General features: G+C 46.6%; 1 protein-coding gene and 1 pseudogene across 2 annotated transcripts; one reads left to right on the top strand and one right to left on the bottom strand.

Annotated features, from left to right (window-relative positions):
* Positions 1 to 1,764: 1,764 nt before the first annotated feature.
* Positions 1,765 to 15,071, top strand: LOC311374903 (uncharacterized protein; the record flags this gene model as incomplete). The annotated part of the gene is made up of 8 exons (XM_084490648.1): positions 1,765 to 1,863; positions 2,901 to 3,202; positions 4,846 to 5,008; positions 5,562 to 5,663; positions 5,916 to 6,111; positions 13,079 to 13,193; positions 13,553 to 13,727; positions 14,691 to 15,071. The coding sequence occupies 8 exons, from the start codon at positions 1,765 to 1,767 to the stop codon at positions 14,895 to 14,897; spliced, it is 1,359 nt and encodes a 452-aa protein (XP_084346774.1). The 3' UTR covers positions 14,898 to 15,071.
* Positions 15,072 to 16,646: 1,575 nt separating this feature from the next.
* LOC311374902 (lysozyme g pseudogene) lies at positions 16,647 to 18,909 on the bottom strand (annotated as a pseudogene). Its single transcript, XR_014684282.1, has 3 exons — positions 18,754 to 18,909; positions 17,922 to 18,072; positions 16,647 to 17,621 (listed from the first exon to the last, which is right to left on the bottom strand). The product of XR_014684282.1 is annotated as a lysozyme g pseudogene (transcript).
* Between the last annotated feature and the right edge of the window lie 6 nt (positions 18,910 to 18,915).

Raw genomic sequence — 18,915 nt, 5'->3', positions numbered from 1 at the left:
CTAGAATTTCTGCCTTTGGTGCAAACCTATATAAAAGAATAATGATTAAAATAGTAATAAAAAAATAAATAAAAATAGTAATAAAAAAATAAATGTCACCTTCATGACATACGGCCATGAAGGTTTGTTGGCCCATCACCAGCTCCAAGCTGAGGCTCTTCCAGTGTCGTCGATGTTGGACGTCCAGAGCGGGTGCCCCTGCAGCCGCTCTGAACGTACACCTGCCCACTCCTGTTGAACCACTCAGCGACAGAAAGGTGTTGACAGCAGTGATCTGCTCAGAACGACGGCTGCTGGTACATTTTGGAAGGATTACCAACCTGTCAGCACAGAGTCAACTCACTTTAAACCACACACAAGAGGCAGGTCAGTGAAACCTTTACCTTTTTCTAAATCTTTTTTTTTGAGAATAGTGATATACAGTATATATATATATATATATATATATATATATATATATATATATATATATATATCAGTATTCTCAAAAAAAAAAAAGATTCTCTTTTGATTCTCAAAAAAAAAGATTTAGTGTATATACATATATATTTATTAGGAATGTTATGATCAGAAACCGATCACAGAGGAATATATATCAACAGGATGTTTCTTATGAAAATGATTGTGCGCCAATTTGCGGAAGCATAATGCATTCACTACTAGAGAAAATGAATTCTGCTTTTGTTTTTCTGAATCAACAAGTATATTGTCTCAGAATTCTGAGATGAGTTTATGGCAAAATAAAATTCTGCTGTTTTTCTGGACGCCGTACTGTCTGTCCGTATAGCTGAAACATGTCCTGTTAATTGACCCCCTATACTTCATTTAAAAAAAATTAAAAACAAAAAGGCTGATTTATTTTTATCCATTAAAACTTTTCTCTGAATTCTGAGATAATTATGTCGTTAATTCAGAAAAACAAAAGCAGAATTTACTTCAAGTGAATGCTTCCGTACCGATTGGGTCCCTAGTTAGTCAGTGTTAGTAGAAATGCTTTGTGTTCTTATCAGGACCATGTAACCATCAGGTTAAAGGTCTAGGGCTATATAAGTCTTGAACTTCTGCTTTTGGTGCAAACCTATATAAAATAATGATTAAAATAATAATAAAAAATAAAAAATATTCAATCAAGAACACGGGTAGAATGAAGCCTGTGAGATGTAGGCTGGTTAATGCATCATATCTCTTTTTGGTTATGATAAGCCTAGCTTTATTGTAAGTGAAGATAATTTTGTTAAAGACAACATCACTGTCTTCCACTTCCACTGACATTGAAGAATGTTTTCGTGGGTGGACCACATGAACTGCGATACGGCGCAGGTGAAGACACGCCCCTGTCTCATCCCGCCCCCCTTCGCTGATCGTTTTCACTCCCTGTCCGTGTGTCTCTCTGATTGTCCTGCCTGACCTTCATTGGTTTCACCTGTCCCTCATTAGAGAGATAAATAAGGACTTCATTAATCCCTCTGGAAAGTTCCCTCAAGCAGTAAACACCATGTTACAAACAAAATACAAGTAAGATGCAACAAGTATACATTTGCAAAAATGAAATATGCAAAAACATCCCCTCTTAGTGTATTTAGCCAGATTGTTTCCTTTCCTCTGGGCCAGTCCGAACAATCTTAATTGACTCAAAATGTTTTTGAGTCCTTTTCCTCCTGTTGCTCGCCCGCCGTTACTGCCCCGGCTGAGCTCAGCCACTTGGAGCGATTCCATGAGCGATGTGTAACGAGCGTTGAGTTTGTTCCCACCATTCCATACAGCATGTTGCCATGGAACCGGTTCTACCTGGTTCTGACTGTGTTGTGCTCAATCGGAGTGGTGATCATCAGTCTCCAGCAGCTGAAGCAGGCGGACCGCCTGGTGAGTACGGAACGTTTTGACGTTGGGAAAGTCGGAATGGGAAACGTGTCATTTCTGACCTACGTGTGTTCGAGCAACCAAGGAAAAACATGTATGCTCCCTTAGCTTAACTACAAGAATACAAATGCATTATTATAATTATAGATTATAAATGTAAATGATCTAGTTCTGAAAAAGAATATGGTCGACAGTAAGTGAACCGACTGTACATCGGCGTCGTCGTAAGAGAACCCTTCAAAAAGCGCTGTTAGTAGTTACGATGCTTGACGCCGTATCGGTATGTATACTCGGTATTGGCCGATACTCAAGTTCAGGAATCTGTATCAATTGGGGAAAAATGGTACCGGAAATTTGACCCTCATTAGACGGTCAAAACGTATGGACGGCCATTGGCGACAAAATACACGTCAACACAGAGATAACGGCCATGTTGAGACGGCCACAATGAAGGCCTTGACTACACAGCCAATAATGCTGCAGCATTTTGGCACATTGGAATGTCCCTTCATCTGCGATTCTTTTATCGGTTACGAATTCTGCACTCCGACTCCAGATACGGTCTAGAAGGCTCTCTAGACTCCACGTCCTCCGGTGTAAACAGGAAGCAACGACTCCCCCCTTGTCCTAACCGCCTCTCCAAATATCACACGTTAACGCGCACAATTCGGTCGCATTAACACGTAATTTCTAAGACATTATTTGCGCTAATGGCCTTCGTTCAGGGTGTATATCTGCCGATGCGTCACTAAGACACGTATCACTAATAGACATATTGTGAAGGACCGACATGGTCACCCCGCGGATTAGGGCCCCGGTCTCACTGGACAGGAGATTGTGGGCAAAAACGAGTGTCCAAAAAGAGTGAAGTTTTATTCACTTCCAAAAACAGACCCAACAATAAATAAACAAAAATAGATCACCGGTTCCAAAATCGGAAAGTTTCTAGACTCCACGTCCTCCGGTGTAAACAGGAAGCAACGACTCCCCCCCCCCCCTTGGTCCTAACCGCCTCTCTCTCGACCTGCTGCCACCAACAGTTGCGCGACGGGTGCAGCTGCAGCCTGCGCTCCGGCGCTGAGACCTTCACGCGGGTCGCCGGCTCCGGGACCCTGCTCGTCAACGCGTTCCGTGAGCACCGCACGCCCACGGCGAGCGTCCGCCTGCTGGCCATCGTGGCCGGCGAGGAGGCCTCCCTGCGGAGCCGTTGCGTGTTCTGCTGTCACGAGGACGGCGAGATGGCGACGGCGGCCGCCCGGCGGACCACCCACCGCTCCAACTACTACTTCCCGTACGGGACGGGAGACTTCCTGTGCCCGATCCCCCCCGGCTGTGAGCCCAGGTAGGTCCTTCTTTTATTTAACCTACGGAGCCCAAACCCAGAGCCCCCTCTAGAACGCTGTCGGGTCTGACCCAGAGCCCCCTCTAGAACGCTGTAGGGTCTGACCCAGAGCCCCCTCTAGAACGCTGTCGGGGCTGACCCAGAGCCCCCTCTAGAACGCTGTCGGGTCTGACCCAGAGCCCCCTCTAGAACGCTGTCGGGTCTGACCCAGAGCCCCCTCTAGAACGCTGTAGGGTCTGACCCAGAACCCCCTCTAGAACGCTGCCGGGTCTGACCCAGAGCCCCCTCTAGAACGCTGTAGGGTCTGACCCAGAGCCCCCTCTAGAACGCTGTAGGGTCTGACCCAGAGCCCCCTCTAGAACGCTGTAGGGTCTGACCCAGAGCCCCCTCTAGAACGCTGTCGGGTCTGACCCAGAGCCCCCTCTAGAACGCTGTAGGGTCTGACCCAGAACCCCCTCTAGAACGCTGTAGGGTCTGACCCAGAACCCCCTCTAGAACGCTGTAGGGTCTGACCCAGAGCCCCCTCTAGAACGCTGTAGGGTCTGACCCAGAACCCCCTCTAGAACGCTGTAGGGTCTGACCCAGAACCCCCTCTAGAACGCTGCAGGGTCTGACCCAGAGCCCCCTCTAGAACGCTGTAGGGTCTGACCCAGAACCCCCTCTAGAACGCTGTAGGGTCTGACCCAGAACCCCCTCTAGAACGCTGCAGGGTCTGACCCAGAACCCCCTCTAGAACGCTGTAGGGTCTGACCCAGAACCCCCTCTAGAACGCTGCAGGGTCTGACCCAGAGCCCCCTCTAGAACGCTGTAGGGTCTGACCCAGAGCCCCCTCTAGAACGCTGTAGGGTCTGACCCAGAGCCCCCTCTAGAACGCTGTAGGGTCTGACCCAGAGCCCCCTCTAGAGCGCTGTCGGGGCTGACCCAGAGCCCCCTCTAGAACGCTGCCGGGTCTGACCCAGAGCCCCCTCTAGAACGCTGTAGGGTCTGACCCAGAGCCCCCTCTAGAACGCTGCCGGGTCTGACCCAGAGCCCCCTCTAGAACGCTGTAGGGTCTGACCCAGAGCCCCCTCTAGAACGCTGTAGGGTCTGACCCAGAGCCCCCTCTAGAGCGCTGTCGGGGCTGACCCAGAGCCCCCTCTAGAACGCTGTAGGGTCTGACCCAGAGCCCCCTCTAGAGCGCTGTCGGGGCTGACCCAGAGCCCCCTCTAGAACGCTGTAGGGTCTGGCAACCAGTAATGAAAACGGCCCAACTCAAGGGGCGGATCCAAGCATGCGTCTGAAAATATCACTGCGCGCAATTGGATAACACTACGACCAATCAGAAGAATACAAAGGGTGACGTATCCAGACCAGCGGAGCTAACCAATAGATAAGACTCTTGCCGTATCCGGTAAAACAGCAATGCTTTTGGCCCCGCCTATATCAGATACACAGATGTGATTGGTTAATGTTTGGATCCAGGGGAAACGGGGAGTGAGTATATTGCTCGTTCCCAGCGTGACTTGCTGAGCAAATTCAAAGTGTGCTTTTGCGAGAACTCCAGGGATTTCCAGGGTAGGAGCCCACAGTAACATTCGAAACCCATTTGAGCAATATTGAGTGCGGCGGGCTGGCTGGTCTCTGATTGGCTGGATGTCTCCCAGGTACGTGGGGCTGTTGTCCGGAGACAGCGTGGACTTCACCAACCTCACCCTGCTGCCCGTCCTGAACCGGACCCCCGTGGAGAGGCCCCGGCTCCCGCTCCGCTTCACGCTCTGCATCGCCAACATGTTCGGCGGCTACAACAACGTGCTGCAGTTTGTCCAGGTCAAAGGTCACCACTCTCTGTGTGTCCAGGTCAAAGGTCACCACTCTTAGTGTGTGTCCAGGTCAAAGGTCACCACTCTCAGTGTGTGTCCAGGTCAAAGGTCACCACTCTCAGTGTGTGTCCAGGTCAAAGGTCACCACTCTCAGTGTGTGTCCAGGTCAAAGGTCACCACTCTGTGTGTGTCCAGGTCAAAGGTCACCACTCTCAGTGTGTGTCCAGGTCAAAGGTCACCACTCTGTCTGTGTCCAGGTCAAAGGTCACCACTCTGTGTGTCCAGGTCAAAGGTCACCACTCTCATTGTGTCCAGGTCATGAGTCTCAGTGTGTCCAGGTCAAAGGTCACCACTCTCAGTGTGTCCAGGTCAAAGGTCACCACTCTCATTGTGTCCAGGTCAAAGGTCACCACTCTCAGTGTGTCCAGGTCAAAGGTCACCACTCTCATTGTGTCCAGGTCATGAGTCTCAGTGTGTCCAGGTCAAAGGTCACCAGTCTCAGTGTGTCCAGGTCACTGAAATAGAAAGAGAAAGGAACCTGTGCTTCTGTGTCTGTGCAGGCGATGGAGCTCTACCGTCTGCTAGGGATCCAAAGAGTCATCATCTACAAGACCAGCTGCTCCGCTACCATGGAAACGGTGCTTGATTACTACTCGAACAAGGTGCGCTAACAAGCTGACCCGCTAACATTTTGGGCACTTAATGTACGCACTCAGCCTCGTGTGGCGTCTTATCCTAGCCATCTTTTTTTTGTACACGGGGGAATGGGTTAACCTAGAGACTGTTTGGCACTTGTTTTATGAACATCCTTACTGATCTATCGCTCTGGATAGAACGCCCTGGAGGTAAAGGTAAATGTAAACATGTTTCCGCACAATAAACCCAAAGAACTGCGCCCCCCCCCCCCCCCCCAGAGGGGCTTCCTGCAGGTCCGTCCCTGGCCCATCGACGCCTTCCTGAAGCCTTCCAACAGCTGGATCCCGTCGCTGGGGCCCGGTCAGATCCACTACTACGGCCAGATCCCCTCCAGCAACGACTGCGTGTACCGGAGCATGTACCAGTCCCGTTACGTCCTCATGCACGACGCCGACGAGGTCATCCTGCCCGCAGGTACGGCGCATTTCAACTTTACTGATTTTTATTTTTTTTTGTCGGGCTTTGGCTCAGCGGTTCACCAAATATGGGCACTTCCCTACGTTGTAAAAGACGACTCTGGCCAATCAGATTGCATGACTAAGTGCATGTGTAACCCATAGCCCAAATTGAGTTTTAAATATGAATAGTATATACATTAAATAGATAACAACTTATTTGATAATAAATACATTTACCATTTCATATATTAAAAGATCTAGAAAAGTTTTTTTGACCATCCCTTTAATAACGTCAGTGCCCCTTTAAGACGCCATTCTGCTCACGAGCCATGCTTGAATAACGGTTAAATGATTCAAAATCAGAGGCACCTGACAGTAAAACTAAACTATCATTTATATTATATTATTATTGGTCGTTTTCAATCTCAAGTCGAGAGTCTGTTTATACAACAACCTCGCGTCTATCGAAAAACGAGTGCTGAAAGACTGTTTTGGTGAGTTTTTACCTAATTTATGAGTACCGGTACACCGGATTGAACGAAGGTACAACGATACAGCGAAACCCTCACAACTAACTAACTAACTAACTCAGTTTGGAATATGTTTACGTTGTTTTATGTATGACTTTATGTTATATATGTTTTATGTTACAAAGGGAAACGTTTTTTGGTCTCTATTGTTTTACGTTTCTGAATTATTTTATGGTCGAGTGTCGGTCGTCGGTTAGTTTTATGTTACCATGGTAACACAGTCTGCGGCGGGAGAAACAGCGTCCCTCCGCCATAGCCGTGGACAGAGAGAGAGGATTCCTATCGGTGATCGGTGAACTGTGTCATTTATTATTGTATGTATGGCTTGTTGTGCAGGTCAGGTTTTTTTGACACCCTGAAAAGATCCTAGCACCACCTGTTTGTATGATCGGGCCTGATCGTTCCTCCTGTTAAACTGAACCTCCCTGCCTGGATCCACCTTTCATTCAAATAACTCCCGGGGAAACCAGTGGAACACGTGCCTCGCGTAAACAGTCATTTGACTTTCCTCTGAGCTTTAAATTATAAACCGCCATGTCTCCGCTCCTCTCACTGTGAAGGGCAGCTGGGTCTGGTTTCATGTGGAAGACAATGCTGAGAAATAGTTCCAGTCTAGTCGCGGTGATATGCAGTTTGTCTGCTGTCCTCACAATGTATTCAGTGTAGGATAATTATTACCTTACGTAGGAATGCGGCGCACGCCTTTGTCTGTTCGGCATACGTACGGAATGTAGGTTGGTTTCTGGAGTTGTGGTCGAGCCTGTTACCCTCCATTCATCTGGAGTGGAGGCAAAGGTGGCCGTATGCATTCTCTGGGATACAGTTGGATACAGCGGTGCTGCGACCAGTGGTTATATCCAGTGAATTATTTTTAGAATTTTATTTCCTGTTATGTAAGCAGAGGCTTCCTCTGTGTCTACCTGATCAGGCATTTCATTTCCCTTTTCCCTTTTTTTTTTATTGTGTGAGATTGTGCCGCCGTTGCCTGACCCTCCATCTCATAATCCCCCTCTGTGATATCCTTAGCCGGCCCATCTCAAATGTCTATATCATATCTGGCAATTCTATGCACATTATCCTTATCTATAATTAAGTGCGGTGCTGACTTGCTGCCCTTGTTTTTATCTTATTATTATTTGTGTAAACGCTGCTGTGCTGAATAATAGCCGAGGCTTCCTTTTGCCTTCTTTACCTTTTCCTTCATACCTTGGGAATGGTTGTGTAGTCATGACAAGACCACAACAGGCATTCCGACGCAGACGCGACGTGTCAGGCATTCTTCCGATCACTAATGGTATATCGGAAGGACCCGTTAGTTCAGTTGCACGGTGTGAACACACAGTTAGACCACATTCAGAGAAAAAAAAGAGACGCAAGAGTGGAAAGTTATTTCACTCCCCCTCTCGTTTGCTGAGCTACTCCAAAAATACCGGATTATTTAATTATTTTAGACCTCAACATTTTGCCTTTGGTGAAAACATATGCCAGACAAATTGGACCGTGAGATATATTGCGAGTCATAGCTTCCACAGAAAGCTCGATTTAGCAGGAAGTTCACTCTTAATAAATATGTTATTTATGTTCCTATTTTTATATTTATATTTGTTCTTAAGAACACGTAACAGGGTCGATTTCTACCGAGGGTATCAATAACAACAAGACAGCAGCACAAAAACACGAATAAATAACAGGAATAAACACATGTTGGTGAAATCAAAGACAAACAAAAGCCTGTAACAACAGGTGAGTTCACATGTTAACATGTACACATGCACACACACATTCGGTCCGTGTGCACATGCACATACACACCTGGTTCACGACAACCATAGTGGTGAACTGCAAGGCAGGCCTGAAAGGAACCCCCTGCCTCTTCTTATCTGAACCCCCTCATCCACAATGCAAACGCAACGCAGTACACTTACAAACACACAACCCAACACACACACACACACACACACACACACACACACACACACACACACACACACACACACACACACACACACACACACACACACACACACACACACACACACACACACACCACTACTGTCTGTTTCGACAGTTCCGTGGTTCCTGTGGCGTCACTTTCCAGAGGCCTCTCTGTTTTTGGATAGCTGCATATACAGGGTTGCCCACTTTGGGTTTTTGGCCGGAGTGAGACTGTAGAATCTTATAATGCTTTTGTTGTTCACAGGGGGGTGGCGCAACAATTTAGGCGCAACAATTTAGCGCTTGTCCGAAGCAACAAGAGATCTAACAGGTTTTGTTTGTTTTTTTTGGGGCGTGACACTTGTTGCGTGTGAATCACCACTGAATGACTCCCAGCCACGTACATACCACCAGGCCATGTGTACAACTATAACTACATGTTCCAACATCATTACACTATGGCCCTATGATCTATAACTACATCTCAGGTCTTCATCATCTACATCTCAAGTCTTCACTAACGGATGAGATAGTAGAGCCATTCCACTAAGTAAACCACCTTACAGTTCAAACCATTTAGTTTAAAGTCTTCTTTTAAGTGGTAACAGGCCACATGTCTCTCAAGTAGGTAGAGGCCGTAGGTAGAGTTGTGTAAAGAGGGCAGGCAATTGCAGCAAGGTTTGAGAAAACACATCTCTTTTCTGGCGTAGCGTCTCCATATTTACAAGGACTTCAACTTGACAGCACCACCAAAACTAAGAAAGCAGAGCAGCGTGGAGAATGTTTAACTGACTGGGTGAGTGTGCTTCCCGCGATCAGCGTCCAATGGCCGCTAATCTAATCTAGAAGCCATTAAATGTATATCTCATCTGCTCATCCAGGGCAGCAATTCCTTGAACTCGAGTGACGGCAAACGTACACGTTTTCTTTAAAGCCAATATTTGATTGACCGTGTGATGGAAAAATCCACATATTTGAATTGTTGTTTAATAAGTTTGTCTGTTCTTGTATAACTTGTAGTGTCCTCAGTTTCAACCCTGATTGTCCTGCCCATTTGCCTCCCAGCTGTCTATTGATCATTGTGCTTTAGGTGAGAACGTCACAAAGATAGGCATCTGGAATTTGCATTTGTTTGTCGTGAACCCCAACCATTGTATTCCTAGGTGTTGGGACAGAAGGGTCGTAAAGAGAAGAATTTGCTCTTTGATCTTCTCCTCTCTTCTTTGATGAACCTTTGTGTGGGGAGGGTCTGAAACTGTATAAGAAACCATGTCAACCTGTATTCAGGACTCACTCTGCTAGAGAGGAGTCTAATGTATGCATGCATTAAAACCTAGGACATTTGCTTTCCAATGTATTGTGTGCTTTATTGCAGTGGGAATCTCATCTGGCCTAGACGCAATCTCTGTTAAAGGGGAATTGCCACGACAACGGGGCGAAAGTTTTCCCTAAGACGGGCGGGCGCGTTCACGTGGATTTTGTCGCGCGAATGAGCGACAGATTTCTAAATATTTCGAAAAAAGTTGAAATATTTCAACTTTTTCGCGGCATTCGCGTTGAAACAGCCAATCAGCGTTCACTCCCTGTGGGTAACGTGGGTGAAGTAACGTAAAACAGCCAATCAGCGTTCACTCCCTGGGTGATGTCACGTAACAGCCAATCAATTCACTCCCTGGGTGAAGTAACGTAAAACAGCCAATCACCGTTCAACCGTTCAGTGAACCGCAGCTTGGAGGAGAAAGTGATTGTTGCCGTTTGCAACTCCCGGAGCTCTATATCTATATATAATATATAAATATCTATATCATATAATATATACGATATATTTAATATCACGGCACAAAGCGGTGTGCGCCTCCGGATTATATTATTAACCCATAAACGACGGGCATTCCGACGTCTCTCCCTCTTCCACAACAGGTAGAGACACACATCTCGGCCATGGTTGATGAGAATGAATTGGCATGAATGACTGTTGGCAGGCAAAACGCTCCGCGAAAAATTCGCCCCGCGACACGTTAAGTGCACACAAATAAGCACACATTAAGCACAGCGACAGATTTCGCTGATTCGTGCGACAACATACGCAGCTTCGCGCGAACAGGCGAAAATTGTCTATTTTGGTGTGAACGCACAGTAACAGACAGGAAGGAGCAGAACCCACCGTGCGGTGATGCATTTCCTGTGAGTGCTCGATTCACAGGTCGTTAAGGATGCCTTGCTCAGCAGTCCTCTGCCTCCCTCATAAGGTGAGGAGGGCACTAGTGGAGGAGTCTGAGTGGTGAGCGACATGGCGAGGCATGTCTCGTGGTGCAATATCACCATTGGTGAGTGAAGGACTGCTTTTGAAGTACGTCCTGCAACAGGTATTTGCACACTTTGTTTAGTTTTATGTCGACGGCTGTAGAGAAAACAACCCCCTCCCTCCATCCCCTCCTCCGCCCCTCCACCTCCGTCGCCTCCTCCCCTCCTGCATGTGGTCTTTGTCGAGGGTTGAATCAACTCACTTAATTACTGTCCTGCATGGTGTTGCATTAGCAAACACCTCCCAGGACTGTGACCATCTTTTTACAGGTGATTATGAAAAGTAAAATTCAATCAAAATGTGTATACAATCAACTGTGTATACAAATGTGTACACAAACAACAACAATCTAATATCTATCAACTGTGTATACAAATGTGTATACAAACAACAACAATCTAATATATTTCCAACAATATCTCAATTCAATTGTGTTCAATGTTCAATGTCCAATGTTCAGACCGTATAGATAGTTCGGTTGGTGTCGGGTCGTCGGGTCAGCTCGCCATCAAAGTTCAGTTCAGGTGAAGTCCTACGTTTGTGTGCGCTGTCCCGCGGCAACACAGACGTGGTGCTAGGATATTTTCAGGGTGTCCAAAAAACCTGACCTGCACAACAGGCCATACATACAATAATAAATAACACAGTTCACCGATCACCGATAGGAATCCTCTCTCTCTCTGTCCACGGCTATGGCGGAGGGACGCGGTTTCTCCCGCCGCAGACTGTGTTACCATGGTAACATAAAACTAACCGACGACCGACACTCGACCATAAAATAATTCAGAAACGTAAAACAATAAGAGACCAAAAAACGTTTCCCTTTGTAACATAAAACATATATAACATAAAGTCATACATAAAACAACGTAAACATATTCCAAACTGAGTTAGTTAGTTAGTTAGTTGTGAGGGTTTCGCTGTATCGTTGTACCTTCATTCAATCCGGTGTACCGGTACTCATAAATTAGGTAAAAACTCACCAAAACAGTCTTTCAGCACTCGTTTTTCGATAGACGCGAGGTTGTTGTATAAACAGACTCTCGACTTGAGATTGAAAACGACCAATAATAATATAATATAAATGATAGTTTAGTTTTACTGTCAGGTGCCTCTGATTTTGAATCATTTAACCGTTATTCAAGCATGGCTCGTGAGCAGAATGGCGTCTTAAAGGGGCACTGACGTTATTAAAGGGGATGGTCAAAAAAACTTTTCTAGATCTTTTAATATATTAAATGGTAAATGTATTTATTATCAAATAAGTTGTTATCTATTTAATGTGTATATACTATTAATATATCATATTTAAGACTCAATTTGAGCTATGGGTTACACATGCTCTCTTCGCCGTTTTCTCGCAGTTTTCTCCTCATCTTTTAACATCGTTAAGCTATGAGGATGCATGGGAAATGATAAGTGGACTACATTTATATAGCGTTTTTACAATATTGCCTGACACCATTCACCCATTCATGCACACATTCACACACTGACGGCGGAGTCAACCACGCAGGGCGACAGCCAGAGCCAGCTGGTCAGGAGCAGTCAGGAGCTGTGTTCCAAACCGTTCCCTATCACGGATATAGTGCACTATATAGGGTGATATAGTGCACTATATAGGGTGATATAGTGCACTCTATAGGGTGATATAGTGCACTATATAGGGTGCTCGCCATTGTGTAGTGCTGTTCGAATTCTCAGTGGTTAATTTCATTGACTATATAGTGGACTATAAGATACCCAACATTTGAGTGAACAAACGACGTTCCTCCCGTGTACCACAATGCAATGCAGGCGCATTTACAGACGCAAATGACGTTCAGAAATGTTCAGCGTAGTGTCCGAATTCTCGTTTGTTCGTTCCCTATATAGTTCACTATATCATAAACACTATATAGTTCACTGTATCATAAACACTATATAGTTCACTGTATCATAAACACTATATAGTTCACTGTATCATAAACACTATATAGGGACTAGTGAGTGAGGGAATAGGGAACGATTTCGAACACAGCTAGGGTGAGGGCGTCTCGCTCAGGGACCCCTCCACACTCCGCTAGGAGGAGCCGGGGATTGAGCTAGCAACCTTCCGGTTACCAGAGAGCGCGCTCTACCTCCTGAGATACTGCGGCCCCCAGGGCGACCGTTGTGTCCCTCGCTGGTCAGCCCACCGTGACTGATTGACAACGGTGTCAATCTGTTGACAGGCAACGTGTCCTTCCAAACGTTGATCAGTGACCTGGAGGAAGCCCACGGAGAGAAGGTCAACTTCTACTTCCCCAACAACGTTTTCCCCTACGAGGCTGAGGAGGAGAACAGCAGGTACGCCCTTCTGCCCGAAGATACGGAAACACAGAGAGAGGATACAGAAAACGTTTCTTTCCAATACATTTGTTTAATGCAAGATTCATTTAGGTGCAAACAAATAACAAAATAAGCAAAGCAACTGCTTTGAAGTGCTACGTATAGAACGTATAGAAACAGGAAAAAGAGACCAATAGAAAATTATGATCATTTTGATTACTAAAATATATTTTTATAAATAAAAAAAATAAAAAAAATATATATATATATATATAATTAAATTATATATATATATATTTTATTATTTTATATATATATATATATATTTTATTTATTATTTTTTATTAAACTCCCTGTGTCTCCTGTGTGCTCCTCAGCTTCGACCCTCCAGAGTGGAAGAACGTTCCGGGCGCCAGCTTCCTGACCCACGTCCTGAGGGAGGTGGACACGTCGGGCTACAACACGGGGAAGCTGGTGCTGGACCCGCGCGGCGTCCTGCAGATGGAGGTCCACAGCGTCATCGAACACATCGACGGAGGACGCACCCAGCGGGTCAGTGTTGTGACACAGACTACAGCCTCAGTATAGACCAGGGGTGTCAAACCTACGGCCCGCGGGCCTGATCCGGCCCGCAGTGTAATTTAATCCGGCCCGCCCGCCAGATAATATCTAATGTCTATCAGAACCGGCCCGCCGGCATATCGCATTTCAGCGTTAACGCGCGTCTCGGCGTGGTACCCCTGGCGCGTCAACTCCGGCAGCCCGTAATCCCGTACCCCCGTAATGTCCCCAATTAATGTAAAGCAATTGGCCCGCCGGCATATCACATTTCAGCGTTAACGTGTTGACGCACGTCTTGGCGAGGTAACCCTGGAGCGTCAACTCCGACAGATCGCAGCATCCCCCCCCCCCCCCCCCCCCCCCCCACCCGTCAACAACTCCAGAATAAGTCCCGCCTCCGAGTCTCCCGGTTCCCTCGGTCAAACGTCTACGGGGGAATAACACGGGGTTTATGAATGATCGTACATAACAAACTCTGTAGGTAGCGGAGAGGTAAAAGCTGCGTCACGTTTTGAACTACACACTTTTTCCATCTAGTTTCGACGGTGTTTTTGGATTGTCGGTGCCGTTAAAGAAGTAAACGATAATTAATTAATTATTAATGCTACTTTAACGGCACCAAAAATCCAAAAACCCAGTTGAAACTAGATGAAAAGGGTTGTAGTTCAAAACGTGACGCAGCTTTCCGCCACCTACAGAGCTTGTTATGTACGATCATTCATAAACCCCGTGTTATTCCCCGTAGACGTTTGACCGAGGGAACCGGAGCCTCGGAGGCGGGGCTTATTCTTCAGAGTGTCTATAGACCTAATTACCGACAGCCTCTTTAATGGTCCATTTTCCTTGTTCACTTCCTGCCCTTCCACTCACGACTGCCTAAACGTTTTTTTCAACACTGGATTTGCGAGGGTTAATATGACCGCATGAATCCTGTTTCCCCCCCCCCCAATCCAGATCGGCCGAGAGCGCGGCCAGCTGTACCACGTCCGTCGCAAGAAGAACGGCCAGCAGGGGGCGCTGGTCCGGGACGAGGGGCTGCTGAAGGTGGCCGGGGCCCTGGTGGAGCGCGTCAACTACGCCCTGAGCGCCATGGGCCTCCTCAACACCACCCTCAGCCCCGCCCCCACCCTAGTGGAGCAGGACGTAGGTGGACACATCTAGGTGGACACGCCCACCTGTGATGTCAGAAGAGGCACATTTTCAAAGCGGCTCGTAACGGCTGATCACACTCACACCTGGTGGTGTGACCTGTCACCTTTAACGTTAGCTAATGCTCAATTGCGAAACGAGCACGACTTTGCTACCATCAGCGAAATGAAGGATTACGACCAAAAGTAACGCGTAGAAGTGTTTAATTCAGTGACTTATTGACGGAGAACGTTCACCTACATCTACAATGGAGTGTCTCCTCAGAAGCTTTGCCATCGGGGCTCGACCGGTTTGACCGGAGCCTGAACCCACAACCCTTATCTGGTACGACAAAACAGGAAATATGGACATATAGAAAATGTCCAATGCAAGTGAAAATATCTTTTCCAATCTAAGTTCCAGCCTCTTCCAGGACACTTGATCAATGTGTCTTATGTTTTGGAAAGCAAGCTTTCAAAATCCAGGTTTTCCAGGGCGTGTGGGAATCCTGCGAGGGTCGCGGTGTGTGTGTGAATGAATGAGTGAATGAGTGAATGTTTTCTGCATTGAGTGGCCACAGGTCAGAAAGTCACTGTGTAGTCCATTTATTACTCATCATAATGAATATAATTCACGCTTACCGACGTAAAACAACGATGTCTCTCTTACCCCCCCCCAAAAAAGTTCCTCTACTTGTAAATGATTCCATATCAAAAAGGGGAAAAAACAAATGCTGTATTTTTCATAAAGCAACCCTTGTACATCATGTTGTCTGCATATTATTCATATTATCACCCTCTCATCTGCTTCCACACATTAAGCTTTCACCCTCTCATCTGCTTCCACACATTAAGCTTTCACCCTCTCATCTGCTTCCACACATTCACCCTCTCATCTGCCGGTGATATCAGAGTCCCGCTGACGTCATCCCATTGCTCTGCCCCCCCACTGTGTGTGTGTGTGTGTGTGTGTGTGTGTGTCCTTTTCCTGCTGTGGATGCGTGAAGTCTCGCCGTTAGTCTCGCATGGACAAAAGTTTGAGATTTTAAAGTGTTGGACAGTTACCTTTATGCAAATGAGCGCGTCTTGCGGTGTCCGTTCGGCCATGCGATTGGTCAATCGACATCCAGTGAGGCCCGTGGTGGAGTTTAAAGCGCTTCCCTCGACCACGTGGTGAACTCCCACCAGCGGCCACTTGAGGGAGTGCTAACAACGATTTCACTATTGCACACGTCTTTCACATTGTAAATACTTTGTATGCACAGAGTGTATGTTTACCACGTTTTTATTTCAAACACTGGTACAATGAATTGCCACAAATTTGATGTGAATAATATGAATTTGTTGCTATTTTCTTGAATGTGTTGTATTTTAATGCATTGCTGATGTTTCTTTTCATATTGTAGCGACCCTGAGACTCTTTGGGAGTTTGTGTGTTTTGTGTTATGTGTTTGCATTGTGTTACTTTGTTGTGTCGGTTCTATGTGCATGTGTTGTGGTGTTTACTTGCCGGTCGGTGTGGGGAGTGGGTCGCCGGGTCGGCTGGGGGCGGGGATTGGGAGAACAGGAGGGTGGGGGCTTGCACGTGGAAGCGTTGCGGGTGCAGGTGGGTGTGCCGGTGAACCGGTGGTTTTGTGTGTGTATTGGTTTTTCGGGTTACGGTGACCAGGTTGAGAGAATAAACGGTTAACAAGAACTTGCGACTGGACATTCTTAAGTTACCGGTAGGGTCGTTACAATATTGTGGCGAGCAGCACGGGAAGGACGAGACGGGAGCCCAGGGTAAAAGTCACACAACTCCCGCGCCCCATACACCGCACGGCTACGGGAGATGTCTTTATTAGCATGCACACAGAACACATAAAACCACACACACCTGACCCACACGAACAGCACTCTGGGTCAGGGTGCGACATTGAAACACTAAAAACAACTAAAACCCCAGAATCCCCGGTCCCATGGCGACGGCGGCCACGCCCACGGTCGCCACAATATATTAGAAAAGCTATCTGGCAAAAGATGATAACTGAAGGCAATACATACAAAGCACAGCAAGAAAATGATTACTAGATCCCTCATCCTCATCCTCATCGTCGTCCGCTTATCCGGGGTCGGGTCGCGGGGGCAGCAGCTCAAGCAGGGGGTCCCAGACTTCCCTTTCCCGGGCCACATTGACCAGCTCTGACGTTTCACTTTGTGAAATAAGGTAGGCAAAGCCAGATTCTCCTACTTCAGACGACTACTCATATTTAATGACTTTGTCATGTTCGTGTTCCAAGGATGAGGCCGTGTTGATAGCAAGTAACTTAGTTTAATGTCTCACGTTCTTTATAACATACATGTGGCTTCATGCAGTCTTGCTCCGGTCCGTTAATTGGTACGGTAAGCTGACTACTAACCAGTACTGCCGACTAGCGGTCAAACATGTAATAACATCTAATCATAACAGACTTCATGTCATTATCTGACTTTGTCTTTGTGTTGGTTAGTATTCGTTCCATTTCATTCAATCTGGACTCCCTATCACACACATATTAGATAGATCTTCCTCCCATTAGACACTGTTCTGCTCATAAACACTAAAATGGCCAGAAAAAAGCCTTAGTGGCTTCCACGAAGCCAACCTTAAAAAGATTGTGATGGTACCACTTGGCTCTGGCAACGACATCATTGGAGTAGTCTTTTCCTGTGGTATTCTCGTCCACTTTGCTATAGGTGTGAACATTACCGTCTCCCATGTTGTAGGCTGCGATCCCTCCTGCAGTCAAACATAAGGGACAGTGTTTAGGCAGAATGTAGATTGAAGGCGCTGTAGGTACGATTTCAGAGCTAATCTTTCAGTGTAATTTGATCAAAATGGCATCGCCGTCAGTCAGCTATTAGTGAAAGAAAGGCGCTGTGAGAATATCTGTTCTGGGCAATACAAATGGAATTGAAAATGAATTGAACTCTCAAATCTTACCTACAGAAGCTTCAACCACACTTCTCAAAAATGTAAAGAGTGCAGGGAGTCTGTGGTCAGAGTATGAACTAGTAATAATGAATGAATGAGACAAACCCTTCAGCTGCTGTTCTCTTGTCCAGCCGGGGAACTTGTTCTGGATCCGTTCAATAAACTCAACCAGGATCTCAGTGGCTTGGTCCAGGTGCTCCTCGCTGTCCCAAGCTCCTCTGGGTTTGTGTCCACCGCCGTTTGGCGTCACATCCACCTGTATAGGAGGGAGCCATGTTGCATATCACAACCACTAGACACATTATCAGGTCACATTTGATTATTTATTCACCGTTTATTCATTTCAAACTAAATAAATACATGTTTGCCATTGGGCGGGCTTTGGAGGGTTCTGTCAATCGGAGACTTAGGGCTTCATGCTGTGACATATTTCAGCCATAATATTCTCACATAGCCACAGGGAGCAGTACCGAGCACATATAATATAAGCTGTAACACTTGCACATAGCCACGAGGGGGCAGCAGCTGATCACACATAGATGAAGGGGGCGGGCTTTTAAAGCCACAGAACACGCCCACCCCTACCTGCCTATTTAAACAGACTCGGCTATGAGGAGAATCTCTTGGGCGGCGTATCGTAGCTTAGAGACGCTCCGCGCGTGTTATATACCATTCCCCTCCTTTTGTCTCATGGACGATAGACAATAGACAAAACCTTTACCAAATAAAGTGAGTTAAAAGCGATCCTGTCTCGGCGGCCTTTCCTGGATTAAAAATAACATAACAATGCTTATATTCATAGAATTTTAGATGTTTGCTAGACATAAACGCTGTTTGAGACTAGAACTATGTGTGTGATGATCAGTGAAATGGGCATATCACACCATCAGCCATGATAATATGCGATAGCAGCCTAATACAAATGTGGCCCTATTACCTGCATCAGTCCAAAGGCCTTAAAATTGTCCCCCCAACCAGGGGGCTTAGTGTCGGAGATGGAGTGACCGGCTTCAGACTCTCTGGAGATGATGCCAGCGATGACAGCTGGGTCAACAGCATGCTTTTTCGCCACATTGATAATGATGGTCTTATATTTTTT

This window comes from Micromesistius poutassou (genome assembly GCF_964030765.1).
Source record: "Micromesistius poutassou genome assembly, contig: SCAFFOLD_4400, whole genome shotgun sequence".
Classification (NCBI taxonomy): Eukaryota; Metazoa; Chordata; class Actinopteri; order Gadiformes; family Gadidae; genus Micromesistius; species Micromesistius poutassou.
The sequence above is the reverse complement of the archived record's forward strand: the minus strand, read 5'-3'. Positions and strand labels throughout refer to the sequence as shown.